Source organism: Lagenorhynchus albirostris, chromosome 5, assembly GCF_949774975.1.
Source record: "Lagenorhynchus albirostris chromosome 5, mLagAlb1.1, whole genome shotgun sequence".
NCBI classification, from domain to species: domain Eukaryota; kingdom Metazoa; phylum Chordata; class Mammalia; order Artiodactyla; family Delphinidae; genus Lagenorhynchus; species Lagenorhynchus albirostris.
Window position 1 is genome coordinate 32,094,228 of NC_083099.1, and position 17,282 is coordinate 32,111,509.

The 17,282-nt window shown below is 50.5% G+C and overlaps 1 protein-coding gene across 1 annotated transcript in view; it reads left to right on the forward strand.

The window, feature by feature from the left end:
• The window catches only part of RAB6B (RAB6B, member RAS oncogene family), a 54,558-nt gene that overhangs the window by 35,218 nt on the left and 2,058 nt on the right, over window positions 1-17,282 (forward strand). The window contains exons 3-6 of the mRNA XM_060149181.1: window positions 11,962-12,015; window positions 12,199-12,304; window positions 13,581-13,692; window positions 14,727-14,820. Coding sequence (XP_060005164.1) covers window positions 11,962-12,015; window positions 12,199-12,304; window positions 13,581-13,692; window positions 14,727-14,820 — 366 coding nt within the window. The remainder of the gene's footprint in view (window positions 1-11,961; window positions 12,016-12,198; window positions 12,305-13,580; window positions 13,693-14,726; window positions 14,821-17,282) is intronic.

Genomic DNA, 17,282 nt, shown 5'->3' on the forward strand with positions numbered 1-17,282 from the left:
TGTTTGGTTGATGTTTCAGAGCACAGTCAGGAAATAAAAGAGCAATTGATAAATATTTGTATTGGGTGGTGGCATAAGTGGTGGCATTTGTATTGGGTGGTGGCATAAGCCACTCCCCATTGGGAGGAAAGTGGCCACAGGGACTGTGTAGACTTTGAGACTGAGGTGTCTGAAAGAATCCTGATACCTGCGCTGTGGCCTCCCAGCCAGCCGCCCCTCCTCCGCAGCACTTGGTTGAGCTGCTGGCAAGGCCAGACCGTGCCCAGCGTGTTTCCCAGAGGCTGCTGTCTCCTTCCCCCACAGCATCCACTTGCTGGTCTGAATCCGTAAGTTTTGCCAGCTTCATTTTGCATGCTTATTTGCATGTCTTTACCGATACTCTCATCTGATGGTTGGTGGTGCAGAGCACAAACAGCAGCTTCATTGTCAAGGGCTTGTCATGCCCAGCTGCTTTCTGCCACTTGGGGATGCTTCCCCAGCCACAGGCCAAGGCCTGGCCAAGGCTAAAAGAAGACACAAATACATTCCTTTTCATGATCTCTCTTCCAGAGAAGAGAATCTTGAGTCAATTCATGCAAATTACCATGCAAATTTCCACAGCACACTTTATTACTGTGTCTTGTCAGAATGTGGATGCAAAATTACATTTCATAATAAATGCACGTAGCAAAAACGATTTCAACAAGTGCCTCAGGAAACATCTCTTTCCTCGGGCATATGCTGGGCCAATGGGAGCTTTCGTGTAGAGGGAGGCGTGTAACACACCATCATTCTGAACTGTGTGTCTGAGCCCCTGTTAACACTGGTTAATACCACATTCAGAAGAAGATAAATGTGGACGCAGCTATGAAATCTGTCCTTGTTAAGGTTCCACCTGTTTTGTATAAAACGAAGTGCCTGCCATTTTTCATAAGCAGTACAGTTGGCAAGTTCAGCAATATTAAAGGAATAAATAAGCATTGCCAGGTTTGGGGTGATCTAACCACAGCAGGATGCAGTCCAGCCTCCTCGGAGGGGCATCGAGCCCATCGAGCCCAGGAGGCTCACCCAGCACAGTCGAGGAGGGAAGGGGAGGATCATGGGGGTCATGTACTGGTAGGAGAGTCTCAGAGTCAAGCCTGCTGCTCGTGTTGTCTTGATACCCTCTTTACATCCTTGTGGAAAAGTTTCCAGCAAGAATAATTTACTGCATACCTCATAAGAGGATACGGAATACAGAAAATGAATGCTGTGGCCAAGACTCCATGGTTCGTTTGGAACCCACCTCTTTGAGGGCCAGCCTTTCCTGAAGCTCTGGGAACACTCATTTATTGGGATGTGAATACAGATTACAAGCACAAAGGTTCCCAGGACCAAGTTTCTACAGCATCTTTTGGAAATCCCTCAGTCAGTTGGTCAGTCTTCATTTTGTTTGCACAGAGTACCTTCATGCAGTCTAACTCATTTGATCCAAGAGTCCTTGAAGGAAGCTGTGATTATCCCCATTTTAGAGATAAGAAGCTGAGGGCCAGAGAGGCTGTCATTTTTCCAGGATACTCCCAACACAGTGTTCTTCCAAGCCCATTATACAGCATTCAGAGCCTGCCAAGGCACTGGCAGAGGTCCCTGAAGACGGACCAGGGCCCTCTGGGCACATGACCCCACCCAGGTCCATTTGGGTGGGGCACTCTGCTAGCTGCATGCCAGATCCTCTAGGCCTGGCCATGCACTGCTCTAGGAGGCACTGACAGGGAGCCTAGGTTTGCTGGCAGAAATCTGTCCCCCTCCCCCATGGAGGCTCCTGGTCACCTCAGCCTCTTAGCCTCCTGGCCTCACCAGGGCTGTGTGCATACATTGATCTGGGCTTTACCTTCAAAGGAGAAATGACTCCCTCCCTACCACACACTCATACCCACACAAGCCTCTTACACCTACTACCTTCCACATGCAGATACACAGTTGCATGCACACTTGTGTATCTCCATTCATCATGTGTCTACTCACATACACTCATAACCACATTCCCATCAATACACTCACACACTGTATGACCTGTGCTGACCTTTGAGAGGGAATGGAGGTTGTGGCCTACGTGGGTAGCTAGTTGTTCTTTTTGTCTGGTGTCCCCATATTATCCTTTCAGATAATTTCTATTGATCTGTTTTCAAGTTCACTGTTTCATCTGTCATTTGCTGTCTTCTGTTAAGCATTTAAAAATTTCAGGTATTGTATTTTTAGTTCTAAATTTATATTTGCTTCTTTATAGTTTCTCTGCTGAGATGCACAGATTAAAATCTGTGTCTTCATTGTGAGCATGTTTTCTTTATATGTTTGAGCATAATTGTATTAGCTGCCGAAAAATGCTTGCTACTTTCAACATCTGGGTCACCTCAGGGCTGGTCTCCATTTATTCTTTTTTTTCTTAAATACGGCTTTTAGTTCATATGTATAGTAATTTTGAGTTGTATACTACACATTGTGATCAAGACTATGGATTCTGCTTGTTCCTTTGGAATAGTACTTGTTGAACCCAAATTCTCAATTCTCTCCCCCGTGGTAGGCAGCAACTTAAAGTTCTGTTCAGCTTTGTTTGTTTGGTTTTCAGTCTTAGGCTACTTGTGGTCTCTTTGGGCCAGAGATTTGGGTAGCATTTACATGCAGAATTTGGGATTTCTCATCTCCAGGATTTTCCACATTTTCCAGCTGCTGTGATAGTTTTATGATCTGCCCTCTCATTTTTAACCAGTAAGACTATGGGTTTCTTGCCAAGCTGTAGCTACCCCTCAGCTCCAGCCGGGGCTGCCTTTAGGTGAATGAACAGTCGTAAAAACAGGAGCCTTGCCCAGGGCCATTCTCTTCTTTTAAGTGTTGACTCTCCTCTAGATTCTACCTGCTTTTGTCACTTTCTAGTGCCTTCAGTTAGTTGTTTTTTACATTCTGCTCAGAATTTATAATTGTAATCTGTAAGAGGGTTGATTCTGATTACCAAAATCGGAACACCCCCATTCCCTCCATCTGGGATTTACTCCCCGTACTTCCCATCCTCTACTATTTCCCCATCTTCACCTGCTGGTAAGTTAGTATTCACTCAAGGACTGGCATAGTTGCCCTGCCTTTCCTCAAGAAATCAATCAGAAGCAAGGTCCGCCTCCTCTTAGAGACCCTCTAACTACAATAGTCCTACCCATCTGTCAGGGACCATAGTTCTGTGTGCTAATCTTAGCGCCTCCACAAGTTTGGAAGTTCAAGGCTGAATCGTGAACTGTGAATAGGTGTTAGCCATATGGAGGAGCATTCCACGGGAGGGAACAACTCCTTATAGGCTGGGACCAGGGCTTATTTTGGTCTAACACATAGTAAACACTCAAGAGTGAATAAGTGAATGAGTGCTACTTACTTACACCATATGCCAGAAAGGAGCTGCCCAGGAAAGACCGTGACCACCTTCTCCCTGCAGATCTGGCCTGTCTGGGAGCAATGGCCTCCAGCTGGCAGTAGTGTAGGGCCAACTGCTTATGCCTTGTGTCTGGAAAAATAAACGACGCCAAGGAGCTAGAAAATTTCTGGTAACCAAGGCCATCTTAAAAGTTCTTGTTTCTGTTCTGCCCTTAGAGAGCTGACTTTTGTTGTTGTTGTTAAAATGCAAATGAACTTCCTCTTAATGTGGACTCTGCTGAGCTGTTATGGCTAATGACCATAGATTCTGACAGGAGGGAGCCAGAAAGGATGTGACCCCCCCACACACACTCAGTGACAGCTTCAGAAATGAAAGGACTTCAGGAAGCAGAGGGAATACAGCTCAACAGTCAGGAGCAGGGGCTTTGCAGTCAGGGAGACCTGGGTTCTAATCCTGCCTCTGCCACCCCCACCTGTATGACCTAAGTTCAGAGTGAGCCTTGGTTTTTTCATCCATGATTAGCCCCTTCTGCAGGCATGGGCATCTCTCTGTCTCTCACCCCAGGCAAGGAATCTGCCCCTCCTCCTGGATACCACAGACTCCTCAGACCAATTACAGCAGGAGCTCAGAATCTACGCAGTTGTTTGCAAACTTTACTGCACAAATGAGTTATCTGAGGGCTTGTCTGGAATTCTGATTCCCAGACTGACACCCCAGAGATTGTGATTCTGTCTGTCTGGGCTGGGCTCAGCAATCTGCATACTTAACAAGCTTCTGATGTGATTCTGAAGCAAGTGGTCCATGCACTACGTGTTGAGAATTACCACATCACTGGCCACTGGGAGAGACTGACTAGTATGAGATCTTTCCAGTTTAGAAAAGAAACTGTTAAATGAGGGGCCCTGAGGCCAACCTGAGGGCTCAGAAGATGACTGGATTCAGCAGAGGAGCTGAATCTTGATCTCTGATTAGGTTTTAACCATGTGGAAGAGCCTTAGAAAAGGCACAGAAACACAAAGTGACTTGTGCGTGTAGAGTCCTGACCACAGTATTATTACTAAAGTATGAAGTGCAAGCTGGGAAAGAGGGGAACGAGGTCAAAGGAAGCGACGGGCAGACCCTTTGCAGGCCAAGCTGAAGTGTTTGGATTGTTTCCTGGGGGCAGTAGGGAGTGATATGGTCAGATTTATGTTTTAGAAAGATAACACTGGTGCTGGTGAGAGATTATTTTTATCCAGGGAGAACCTCAGGGCAGAGAGACCAGTCAGGAAGCTGTTAGGCTGTTCAGGTAAAAGAAGTTGGAGGACTGAACTGGGGCAGTGCTGGTGGGGATGGAGAGAAGCAGACAGGTGAAAACACTCAGGACGCAAAGTATCAGCTCAGTGATTCCTCTGCTGTGAGGGGGTGGACGAGAGAGCAAGGGAAGAGGAGGAACTCAGGAGGGCTTCTGGAGGCTTGGGCACCCATGGAGGTGGAGGTGCCATTCATTGAGATGGGGAAAGTAGAAGATGTAAGTCTGGAGGGGGATGAGGGGCTCCGGGTGGGACACATATGTTTAGTGAGAGGTCTAGAGGACACGTGGATGGACGTGTCCAGTAAACAGTCAGATACCTGGATCTGGGGCTCAGGACAGAGGTGAGGCCTGGAATGTAGGTTGGGAAGCCAGCAGCACATCCTTTTTGAAGCTATGACAGTAAATGAGGTCCCCTGACACAGTAGGGAACACCAACATTTTAGGGACAGAGAAAGGAAGAGGATCCTGTAAGAGGCCAATAAGGGACAGCAGTTAGAGAGGCAGGGAGAGCCAGAAACAAGTCACATCATGAAAACAAAGGAAGGAAGAGTGTCAAGGAAGAGATTGGTCCACAGGGTCAAGTACATCTAGTAGAGTCTGGCCTATAGAGTGTCCTTACAATTTGGAGATGAATGGCCATGGCGACCACAGCCAGAGCAGCCTCAGTGGGCAGAGGGGCAGGAGTCAGACCACTGAGCAGTGGGTGAGAAGAGAGGAAGTGGGGACAGCTGGTTTGGGTCCTTTTCCAAGAAGCATACCAAGGGAATGGAGGTGAGAGATTGGCAGAGAGCTGGAGAGCCGCTTAGTGACAGGGAAGGTTTTGTTTTTTTAAGGATGCAAGAATTTTAAGAATGTTTCTTGGATGAAAGGAAAGAGTGAGTAGAGAATGAAGGGTTGAGAAAAGAGAAAAGAACCTTGATGGCTGAGAGGCTCAGGGCCAAGAGAACCCCAAGGAGAGGCTTGCTTTGACAGAAGGAGCAAATGCTCAGAGGCTGGAGGGATGGAGATACGGCTGGACACACATAGACAGCTTTGCAAATATCTTTGTATTCTGGCTCTGCCATTTCCAGCTGTTGACACTGAGCAAGTAATTTAGCATCTCTTATACAGTTGACCCTTGAACAAGGTGGGTCTAAACTGGGCTGGTCCACTTATATGCAGTTGTTTTCAGTAGTAAGTACTACAGTACTACACCATCTGCAGTTGGTTGAACGGAGGAACCGAAGTGCGATACTGAGGACCGACTGTAAGTTATACACGGGTGTTCCACTGTGTGGGTGGTCGGCACCCCAACCCACACGTTGCTCAGGGATCAACTTTACTCAGTCTTCTTAGCAGAAACGTCTAAATACTAAAGAGCATAACTCATGGCACAGGTTATCAGGATTAAGTTAAGTAATGCATATTAAGTTCTTACCTGGCACATGATGAGCACTCAGATGTTTAGTCATTGTTACTGTAGTTATCATCGTTGTTATATTAGAGGGTAAAAGCAAGGAATTGAAGTGGTTTGTACTTGATGTTGTAAAGTAGGTTTGAGGCCATCTTCTGAGAGTGAGTCTCATGGAGGATGAAGCAGGGACAAAACAGGAGGATGTTAGGAATTGTTACTGATGTGGATGGAAACAGGAGGTGGTCGAGGACAAGTCACATGTTTTTATATATCACAGACTTACCATTTCTGGTGCTCCTATATTCCTTCTTTAAAGATCCAAACTTCCATCTGTAAAATTTCCCTTCAGCCTAAAGTGTTCATTTCCTGTAATGAGGGCTCACTGGTGACAAATGATCACAGTTTTCCCTTATCTGAAAATGTTTTTGTTTTGCTCTCAGTGTTGAAGGAAATTTTCACTGGCTTTAGAATTCTAGGCTTACATGATGGGGATGATGGTGGTTTGTTTCTTTTAGAATTTTAAAGATTTTGCTCCATTGTCTTCTGTTCTCAATTGTTTCTGAAGGGAGATCAACCATCATTCCTGTCATTGTTTCCTTGTATGTATTGTGTCTTTCTGTTTCCTAGCTGCTGTTAAGGTTTTCTCTCTATCTTTAGTTTTCAGCAATTTGACTATGACTTGTGTGGGTGTGGTTTCCTTTGTATCCTGTTTTAGGTTCACTGAGCTTCTTGAAGCTGTGGGTTGATGTTTCTAATCAAATTGAGAAAATATCTGACCATTAGTTTTTGTTTGTTTGTTTGTTTTTACTCTTTCTGAAACCCCATCTACATGTATATCAGGTCTTTATATTGCTCTAGAAGTTCCTGAAGTTCTGTTCATTTTTATTCTATCTTTTAAAAATCTGTGCTTCAGTTTGAACAACTTCTTTTGGACTGTCTTCAAGTTTACTGCCCTTTCCTCTGAAGTGTCCTAGCTGCTGTTATTCAAATCCAAGGCATTTTTATTTCAGGTATTGTGTTTTTTTGTGTTAAGATTTCTGGGTTTTGTTTTAGTCTCCATATATCTCTTGAAATTCACCCATAGTATTCATCTTTTTCCTTTATATTTTTCACACAGTTATAATAATTATTTTAAAGTTCTTGTCTGCTAATCCAACATCTGAGTCATCTGGGTATCTGTTTCTATTGAGTTTTTTCCATTAATTATGGCTTAAATTTCCTGCCTCTTCACGTCTAATCCTTTTTTATTGTGTAGTGGACATCGTGAATAATAATAAGTTGTAGAGATTCATAGATTCTGTTACCTTCCTCTGAAGAGTGTTGAGTTTTATTTCAATGGGGAATTAAATTATGGGCAACTTAATCCTTTTTTTTTTGGAAGAGTTTACTTACCATGTTTTTTTTTGTTTTTTTTTTTGTTTTAGTAGATCTTTATTGGAGTATAATTGCTTCACAATACTGTGTTAGTTTCTGTTGTACACCAAAGTGAATCAGCCATATGCATACCTATATCCCCATATCCCCTCCCTCTTGTGTCTCCCTCCCACCCTCTAGGTGGTCACAAAGCACCGAGCTGGTCTCCCTGTGCTATGCTGCTGCTTCCCACCAGCTAGCTATCTATTTTACATTTGGTAGTGTATATATGTTGATGCTACTCTCACTTTGCCCCAGCTTCCCCCTCCCACCCCGTGTCCTCAAGTCCATTCTCTATGTCTACATCTTTATTCCTGTCCTGCAACTAGGTTCATCAGTACCATTTGTTTTTGTTTTTTTTTTAGATTCCATATATATGCGTTAGAATACGGTATTTGTTTTTCTCTTTCTGACTTACCTCACTCTGTATGACAGACTCTAGGTCCATCCACCTCACTACAGATAACTCAATTTTGTTTCTTTCTATGGCTGAGTAATATTCCATTGTATATATGTGTCACATCTTCTGGGCGGAAGACCTAAATAGACATTTCACCAAGGAAGACATACAGATGACCAAGAGGCACATGAAAAGATGCTCAACATCACTAATTATTAGAGAAATGCAAATCGGAACTACAGTGAGGTATCACCTCACACCGGTCAGAATGGCTGTTATCAAAAAATCTAGAAACAATAAATGCTGGAGAGGGTCTGGTGAAAAAGGAACCATCCTGCACTTTTGGTGGGAATGTAAATTGGTGCAGCCACTGTGGAAAACAGTATGGAGGTTCCTTAAAAAACTAAAAATAGAACTACCATATGACCCAGCAATCCCACTACTGGGCATATACCCTGAGAAAACCATAATTCAAAAAGAGTCATGTACCACAGTGTTCATTGCAGCACTATTTACAATAGCCAGGACATGGAACCTACTTACCATGTTTAAAGTTTGTTAAGATAGGTCTCTTTTGGTTTTTTCCTTAGTCCTCTGATATAACCGTTAGTCCTGAGATGATGTCCTTTTTCCCAGAGCTGGCCCTTCTGGGGTTCTCATGAAATGCCTGAGGTGTTTACCAAGTCCTTCTAACTTGGTGGGACTAGGAAGCTACCTCAGGGGAAAAACTGGTTAAGCATAGGATCTCACTTCATTTTCTTCCCTTCCTTTAGAGATTATAACCCCTCCATTTTCTGCCTGCTTTTGATCACTTTTCGGTGATTGCAAATTGTTATTTGTGGCATTTGTGCAGAGTTTATAATAGTTATCTGTGGGTGGGTTAGTTTGATACAAACTGCTTAGCCATTATTGGAAGTGAAACTTAGGGAGATGTTTTTGAGCAGAGCTGATGCCTCAGCCACATCCAAGGACAGTGCCTGTGCTTTGGCACCAGTGTGTGCAGCTGTGGGAAGGTCTTTTGCGGCTCAACGGCCTGGCTGGGTGGGAAGTGTGGCCAGAACAGGTCTGAGAGACTGGGCACTTAAGGAACCAGGTGTTTCTCTGATGTGGAAGAAGCATGAAAGTGGGAATAGAGGTGGGAGAGAGCTGGAGAGATAGGAAGTTGGTCCTTTCAGCCTTACTTTCATCATTACCACTGAACTGCTATTGTGAGGGGTAGTAAAGTATGTGAGTGTTCAGCAAATGGTGTTTATGATTATGGAGGCCACTGGGTTGAGCTTTACCAGAGCTTGATCCACAAGGCACAATCCTTGTCATGTCATCTGGTGACTTCTCCGTCCTCCATGGAAGCACATGTGAGGCGAAATGGGGTTGTTGTTGTTACATTATCATCAGGAACATCACTGTCACCATCCATGCTGCCCACCCTTGAGGGGTATGTTTCTCCGTGGTTCTTTGCTCTATTAGTTTGGATAGAGCTAGGCTGTATTAAAAGAAACTGCAAATAACAGTGGCTTAAGCGAAATAGAAGTCCAGTTCTCTGTCACACAACAGTCTGGGCGTAAGAGTCTCAGGCTGCTGAGGGGGCTCTACAGGCAGGAACTCAGGCTTCCTCTGTCTGGTTCATCTGTCGCCACTACTCTGTCACCTTCCTCTGGATGGGCCAATATGACTTATTACCACCTGTCTTTATTCCAAACAGTGGGAAAGGGAAAGGGGCAGCTGTGGGTACATCGCCTCTCCCCATGAAGGACCCATCCCAGAAGATGCAAATGTCATCTTCACATCCCACTGACCAGAGAACTTAGCCACCCAGCTACAAAGGAAGCTGGGAAATACAGTCTTTATTTGGGGCAGCCATGAGTTTATCTATACGTTTGGAGTCGTAATACTATAGAAAGGGAGACTCCGTGTTGGGGGACAGCTAGCAGTCCCTGCTACCAATCCTGAGGTCATACACCTGGATTTTTAGCTCAAGGGTCACTTTACAGAAGGAGCTTGGCAGTCCCTGGGGAGCCCACTGAGCACTGAAGTTGAGAGATGTCTGCCTGCTCTGTACGTTTCTCCGTGACAGCAGACAAGGATCATTGCTCTAACAGATACTAATAAGTGGAGGTAGTGTGACTGTTAAGGAACAAGGCTCAGTCTACAAGCCGCTCGTCAATTCCAGACTTATTCCCCAGTGGCTACACCATGCAGGAAAGGTGTGCAAAGCTGGGGTTGAAAGAGCCCAAGTGATGCCAAGATTTTACACTGATCCTCCCAGCTCTGCCTCTGACTGGCAAAGTCACGCTCGGTGTGTGCTTTAACTTTCCAGGTCTCCAGAGTAGGGGATTGAGTTGTGTCTAAGGTGTTTGCTTAGCACGCATGTTGTAGAATTGTATGATTCCTTGACACTCCCTATCTTTGCACTAAAGCAAGCTTCCAGGAGGATGCAGCCACTTTAACTCCTTTGTGGAATGGGTGAGGGTGGGAGTGTACATGCACCTGCTTGCAGTCAGCCGGGGGGCCTGCAGACATGGGTTTTTCTATTTCCTTGGGCTTTCTTGGTTGTGGTTTTTTTTTTCTTTTTTTCTTTTTTTTTGCTGTACGCGGGCCTCTCACTGTTGTGGCCTCTCCCGTTGCAGAGCACAGGCTCCAGCCGTGCAGGCTCAGCGGCTGTGGCTCACGGGCCCAGCCGCTTCGCGGCATGTGGGATCCTCCCGGACTAGGGTACGAACCCGCGTCCCCTGCATCGGCAGGTGGACTCTCAACCACTGCACCACCAGGGAAGCCCTTGGTTGTGGTTTTTGTAGTCAGAAGTCACCGCACAATTTTCCTTTCAATGAAGCTTATTTCTCAGCCCTATTTTTCTTTCAAAATGCTTTATTTATGCTTCTAGAACTATTATATGTTCATTGTAGAAAATAGAAAAAGGTACAATGAAAGAAGCCAAAAAAACAAAAAAAAGTACCCACAGTGTCAGTACTCAGACACCAGCACTATTAAGGCTTTAGTGTAGTCCCTTCACGTCAACGTCTAAGAAAATATGAAAAATACTTGTATCTCTACTTCAGTTAATCAAGTTGGGATCACACTATACATGATGTTTTGTAACCTGCTTTCTTTCACCTGACGACCATTTCCCGAAATCCTTAAATATTTTTCAAGGACGTGACTTTTAATGGCTGCCAAAGTTTCTAATCATTTGGATGAACCACTGTGTCCTTAACCAGTGCCCTGACATTCAGGCTGTGTCGGAGTCTCCATTATTATTAATTACATAGCAGTGACTGTTTCATGCTGAAAGCCTCTTGCTCCCGTCACAAACACTGGGTGCAGGTTCGGCGCAGAGAGGTTGGAGGCCTGCCCCAAGCCACACAGCAAGTGAGTGATGGGTCCCAGCCATCTGGCCCAACTGCATCTCCTTGTGCCAAGACAGAGGAGGCATAGGCGTGACCTAGACAGCTGGCTTCCAGTGTGTCGATCTGGGTAGAGAAGAGCCGGTGGGTTTCGCAACGAGATGCTGCTGTGGGTGGCTGTGATGCCCCTGGGGAAAGCCAGCTGCTCTCTGCCCGCCCCGTGGCAAGCCGCCCTGCCCCCGCTCCACCTCCTGGCCAGTGGTGATCCCCCGCCAGGCGCTCGAGTTCCAGGGCTGAGGAGAAAAGCTTTGGGAGACTCGAGTGGAGGCTGGGAGGGAAGGAGGCAGGCGGGGCCGGCAGGCTGGGGCAGGGAGACCACCTCGTTCCTGCTCCTCCGGGCTCCCCCCTGAGCGGGGCAGGAGATACACGTGCCAGTGGCCCTGCTGCTGGGGAAGCCGCCTCACCTGTTCTCTCCTCTCCTTTCCAAAGCACTTTTCTCTTCCTCTCCAAAAAGTATCACTCCCTAAACACCTATCCTCATCCTTGTTTAGATCAAACTCACTCCCTCTGAGAGGGGCAAGAGGGTTCACTGTTGAGCTGGGGGTGGGGCAGCAGAGCAGAACCCACCTAAGGCTCGGCGTGGGTGACCCCTTTTGCTGGCTGTGTCCCCGCCTGGGTGTCTCAGCTTTTGCCCCTTTGCCTGAGACCTTTCGGGTTTGACCGTTCTGTGCTTTTCTCTAACAGGCAACCATTGGGATTGACTTCTTGTCAAAAACCATGTACTTGGAGGATCGTACGGTGAGTGCCTGACTTGACTCGGGAGGACGGGCAGGGCTCCTTGGGACCTATCCCCTGGGGCCCATGCTGGGCACCGCTGAGAGCCTGTGCCTGGCCAGCGTCCCAGAGCCGGGCCCTCCCTCAGCCCCCACTCCCACCACGAGGACCTCACTGCCCCCTGAGCCTCCTCCCTCCCTGTGACAGGTGCGACTGCAGCTCTGGGACACAGCCGGCCAGGAGAGGTTCCGCAGCCTGATCCCCAGCTACATCCGGGACTCCACGGTGGCTGTGGTGGTGTACGACATCACAAGTGAGTGTGGGGCCTGGGTGCTGGGCGGAGGGCAGCTCGCAGGGGCTCCGGGGCCAGGTGCGGCCCTAGCCAGGCTGCAGAGTGTGTGTGTGTGTGTGTGTGTGTGTGTGTGTGTGTGTGTGTGTGTGTGTGAAGATGGGAGAAGACGCTGGTCCCCAGGCCAACCTTGACCTGGCAGCCGTGGTTTTGTCAGCAGCATCCCAGTTCGTTACCGGGTTCCGTGGGAGGGGAGGCCCAGCGGGTCCAGGAGGGCCTTGGGTGGCCTGCACTTCTCACACACTGTGGCTCTTCTGGCCAAATCAGCTGTTCTCAAGAGCGACGCACAGCCCTGAGGGAGGCTCGTGGGGCTGGGGTGAGGGGTAGGGCCTGGTGCAGAGCCCCACTGCCCAGGCAGGTGTCAGGGTACACACCTGGCAAGCGCTTGGGCTGCAGTCATGGGTGTGGTGGGAGGATGCCCCAGCCGGCTGCCTCTGGCTCTGACCGCAGGCTCCCTGCACACCTGAGAGCGGGTGGGAGCTGGGCCCTGAGGAGGCCTGGGCTCCTGCAGCCTGATGCTGAGCATAAGGAAGGTCAGGCTGCGAGAAGCCCAGGTTTCCAGGAAAGGGAGCCTCCGCTCCCCTTGGGCCTGCGGGCTGCTGAGTGGTGGGCGTCGCCCTGTGACTGCTCTTCTGTGCGGTGGCGTGTCACAGCTTCTGACTGAGGAGGGGACTGCCCTGAAATGCCTGGCCTCTCCTGGCTTTTATCTGCTCCTGGGGCTGCCTTCCCCGCTCCCCTTACTTTCAGGGCCTGAGGGTGCTCTTCAGAAATCCCTCTGAGCTCCTGTCAGTGGGAGGCTGCTCTGCAGGGCCCTCCTGCGCTGGGAGCTGCTGCGGTCCCACAAACACACTGTCACACTGTTTCCAAGCTCAGCCAAGTCTACTGCACCCATTTCTCACTCTGCTGTGAGCCTCCAAAGTCAGGTCCGACTCTCAGGTGGGCCCTAGGACCACTAGTAGGAAGACATGACCCAGCGTCCTTCCAGATGCTGTGACTTCTCTCCCCAGAGGGTGGCTCAGCATATGAGGGGCCTTCGGGGACCCCGGGCACAGCTCCACAAACACGTGTGGACGTCCTTGGGAGGACCCAGGCCCGCTGGACTGTGCTCCCGCGCTGCCCAGGTGTCTGAGGGTGCACACACCCCTCCCTCCTGCTCCTGGTCTTACTCCCTTCCCGCCCTCCCCCTCTCCTGCCAGGGCTGCCGCTCACGCCCTGTTTTATCTGCACTTTCCACCTCCAGATCTCAACTCCTTCCAACAGACCTCTAAGTGGATCGATGATGTCAGAACAGAGAGGGGCAGCGACGTCATCATCATGCTGGTGGGCAACAAGACGGACCTGGCCGACAAGAGGTAGGTGCAGCGGGCTGCAGGCCGGGCCCCCTCCATACCTCTGCAGCTCGTCCTGGACGGGGAGTGCTGGGATTTGTGGGTGAGCAGCCCCTGTGAGCTACCCCCTGCCCAGCACCCTGTCTGACCTGTCCCCCTGCATCTGGGAAGGACCCCCTTGGGGCACCGGAGGCTTTGAAAGCACCTGGTAGACGCCTACCCACAGGTGTGTCATGTCTGAAGCCCCACCTTCCAGGCTGGCAGGGGCAGGGCAGGCCTCCACGCGTGGCCTGAGGGGAGCCATATGCGCCCGGCTGGCCCAGCAGCGCATGGTCTGGGCCCGGCCTCAGTGCGGACACAGACACAGCAGCCCTTGGGCTCCCACCGGCCCTGCCCCTGTGAAATGCCTGGCTGATGTGGGTGTGGGTGTGAAGGGCCTGGTCCTTCGCTGTGTCTGGGTGGGACGCTCTCCCTGAAGAGGCTGCTTGCTCCACACCATCCTCCAGGCACAGGGCTGACCCCAGCGCCCTTCCCTGCACTGGTCCACGCATCTCATGGGGCAGGTAGAGCAATGGGTCATGGACTGAGGGCTTCCTGAGATGTACTCTGCCCGTTTAGGGAATAATCTGAATTAGAGGCTGCTTTATTTGAATCTTGTCCTTGAAGTGAAGAAAACGGAGTTCAAAGCCCAGCTCCTTTGCAGTAGGTGACCTTGGGGCCATTACTTTTAACCTCAGTGTTCTCATTTGGAAAATGGGGCTGATGGTACCACCCAGAGAGGCGGTCTGTGGCTGGCAGTGCTTTACGAATGTTGGCTCTGGCCGTGGTGACACTGCGAAAGGGACAGCAAGCCACCTGCCTCAGGGCCTGCTCCCAACCTGGATGGAGCTGCCAAGGAGTAGGGAGGGGCTGGTGTCCTGCTGTGCCCTGAGGGAGCTCTGGGGTCCAGCCCTGACCTCAGGGCTGACTGAGGGGCCCCCATCATCTGAGGCTGCTCCCTCCGCCCCCACCAGGGGCTACTTCCCTACTGAACTGGTCCCCCCTCGCCTCCCCTCCAGGCAGATAACCATCGAGGAGGGGGAGCAGCGCGCCAAAGAACTGAGCGTTATGTTCATCGAGACCAGCGCCAAGACCGGCTACAACGTGAAGCAGGTGGGGTCTGCCGCCTTTGGCCAAGGGGCTAGTGACTAGGTGGGGCCATCCAGCCACCAGCTGGGGAGCGAGTAGCCTCCAGAGCTCTACTGCTCGCCCTCAGGCCGTCGGGGCTATGGGATCAGCCACCAACTTCAAGGAGGCCGAGAGACGTAGCATTCCCCTGCTTCTTACCTCACGTGGGGTGGACGTGCAGGAGGGTCTATCCAATCAGCATTTTGGGGTTCCTGCCTTGTGCTTGGCACGTGCTCAAGGCTGTGGCGGTCCAGGCAGGCTTGGAGACAAGAGCCCACCCACAGTGCGGTCCGAGCTCGCGGTGGGGGGAGGCCTGGGAGTCAGAAGCCTCAGAGGAGCCGTAGAGGGGGTGGGGTTAGGGCCGAGCCTGGGAGCAGGGGGCTTCTCCTGGGTCCACAGACCCCCAAGGAGTCCACGGATGGAATTCAGCAGGTCAGTGGATTTAGGTGGGAAACAAGTGTCTCCGCACTAACCTCTGATGGGTCTCCAGCATTTCCTGCAGCTGTGAGCGTAGGCAACCCAACTCCTATGTTAGCAGCACCTGGGGCTTTATCACGGTAGAGGTCACAGCCGCTTTCTTATCACCTTACGGTGGTGTCGGCAGGTCTCTTGAACTTTTTCCCACCTCAGTATCTCAGGGGCTGTCAGACCCCCTGCCGGCTTCTGCTCTTTAACAGGTTCCCGGGCTGCTAGTCACAAGTCTGTATCTTTAAAGATTTTAGAAGTTTGTTTTAATACTAAATGGTCTCCTTTACATAAAACTTATATGTAATTCATTTCACACACTTAAAAGGAGTCCATAGGCTTCGCCAGCCTGCCAAAGGAATCTTTGGTTCAAAAGAAGGTGAGGAACCCCTGTCTTCAGGGAAAAGAGGACTCAGAGAGGTGATGAGAGGGGGCGGCCTGGGCCAGGGGACCGGCATGGGCACAGGTGCCGCTGGAGGAGTGTCGGGGCCTGGCTGGGGGTCACTTCTGCCCTGCCGCCCCCAGCAGTGTCCAGGGGCACTAGACAAGCTGCCACTGCAGCAGCCGGCCTCACGCAGTGAGGCTTTACCCAGTCTGGGCAGTGCCTTGCCAGTGGGAGGTGGCAGAGGAGCAGAAAGGGACAGAATGGGAGGCCCCGAGCTCCCAGGACTCAGTGCCCCCACGCCAGTTGGAGGGTCATCAACATGGCTCTCTTCCCTCCCATCCCCTTACCAGCCTCCTTCGGAATAAGGCCAGGGTGGCCGTGGTGTCACCTGGAGGAGGGAGCTACCTGTCCCTGGAGGGCTGCAGGAGACACTGGTTGCTGCTCTGCGCGGCCCTGATGGAAAGGCTTGGGGGGCAGGGAAGCAGAGAGCAGCAGCCCCGAGGGCAGGTAGCCTCTGCCCCCATGGTCAGGGAGATGCTGATGCCCCCCTTTCCGGATTGCTCTGGAAGCCAGGCGATGGTCTGAGCCGGAGTTGTATATGGTCGGTTCTAAGCCTGTGTGGTGGAGAGGCATCCCCATGTGGACAGGTAGCCTCCTGGACTCTGAACGTGAGCATATCTGCTCTCAGAAGCCCCCATGTGACCCCAAGAGCCTCCATCTAACTCCCACTTCTGCCAGCCACGCTCAGAGCCCCCCTGCAGCCTGCCCACAGGTCCATACCACGCAGAGCCCACCAGTGGCTTCCCCGCCCGGACCCTTACCGCCCTTGGTCCTGTCACCCAGCCTGCGTGCTCCCATGCGGCTGGGCTCTGGGGTGAGACCTTGAATAAGACTCACGCTGTCTTCAGAGAGCTCAGGCAGTGGAGAAGTTTTAAGCCCAGAACTCACCTAGTTCCTGCAGTTGGTGTTTGTAGAGAGATGGGAGGGAATTGAGGATCTTCTGGTGCCTTGTGTTTCTGCCTTGTACTTGCCGTCACCCGCTAGGTTCCACGCACGCGCACACACACACACACACACACGCACACAACCACACGCACACAGTTCTCATGCACACTTTACAGACTTACACACACAGAAACCCCACATGTGTACATGTACACACCATACACACTCATCCCCCCCCCACAGATGCCACACATCCACACCACACCACCCATACTCCTCTACACACAATATGCACATCGCACTCACCCACACCCAAGCAAACCCACAATGTCACATTCACACTCCTGTGTCCCTATTGCCTCCAAAAAAATCTCCGCTGTGACTGTGTGGCCCTGACTCCCAGCTGCCCCGATGCCCGTGGACTCGCAGGGCTCCCTGAGGAGAGGGTCATTGTCTCAAGGGCAGGTCGAAAGTCCCTTCCCCACACCAGGTCCCTACATGGGCAGCGGGCCAGAAGCTTGTCTCCCAGGACCTAGGTCGTTTTCTGCACTAGGGTAGGTCCCTGCCATCACCATGACCCACACTCAGCCCCTCGTGACCCTGTGGCCAGCCTGCCTGGGTGAGAGGCCTGCCGGGGCCCAACGCCATGAGA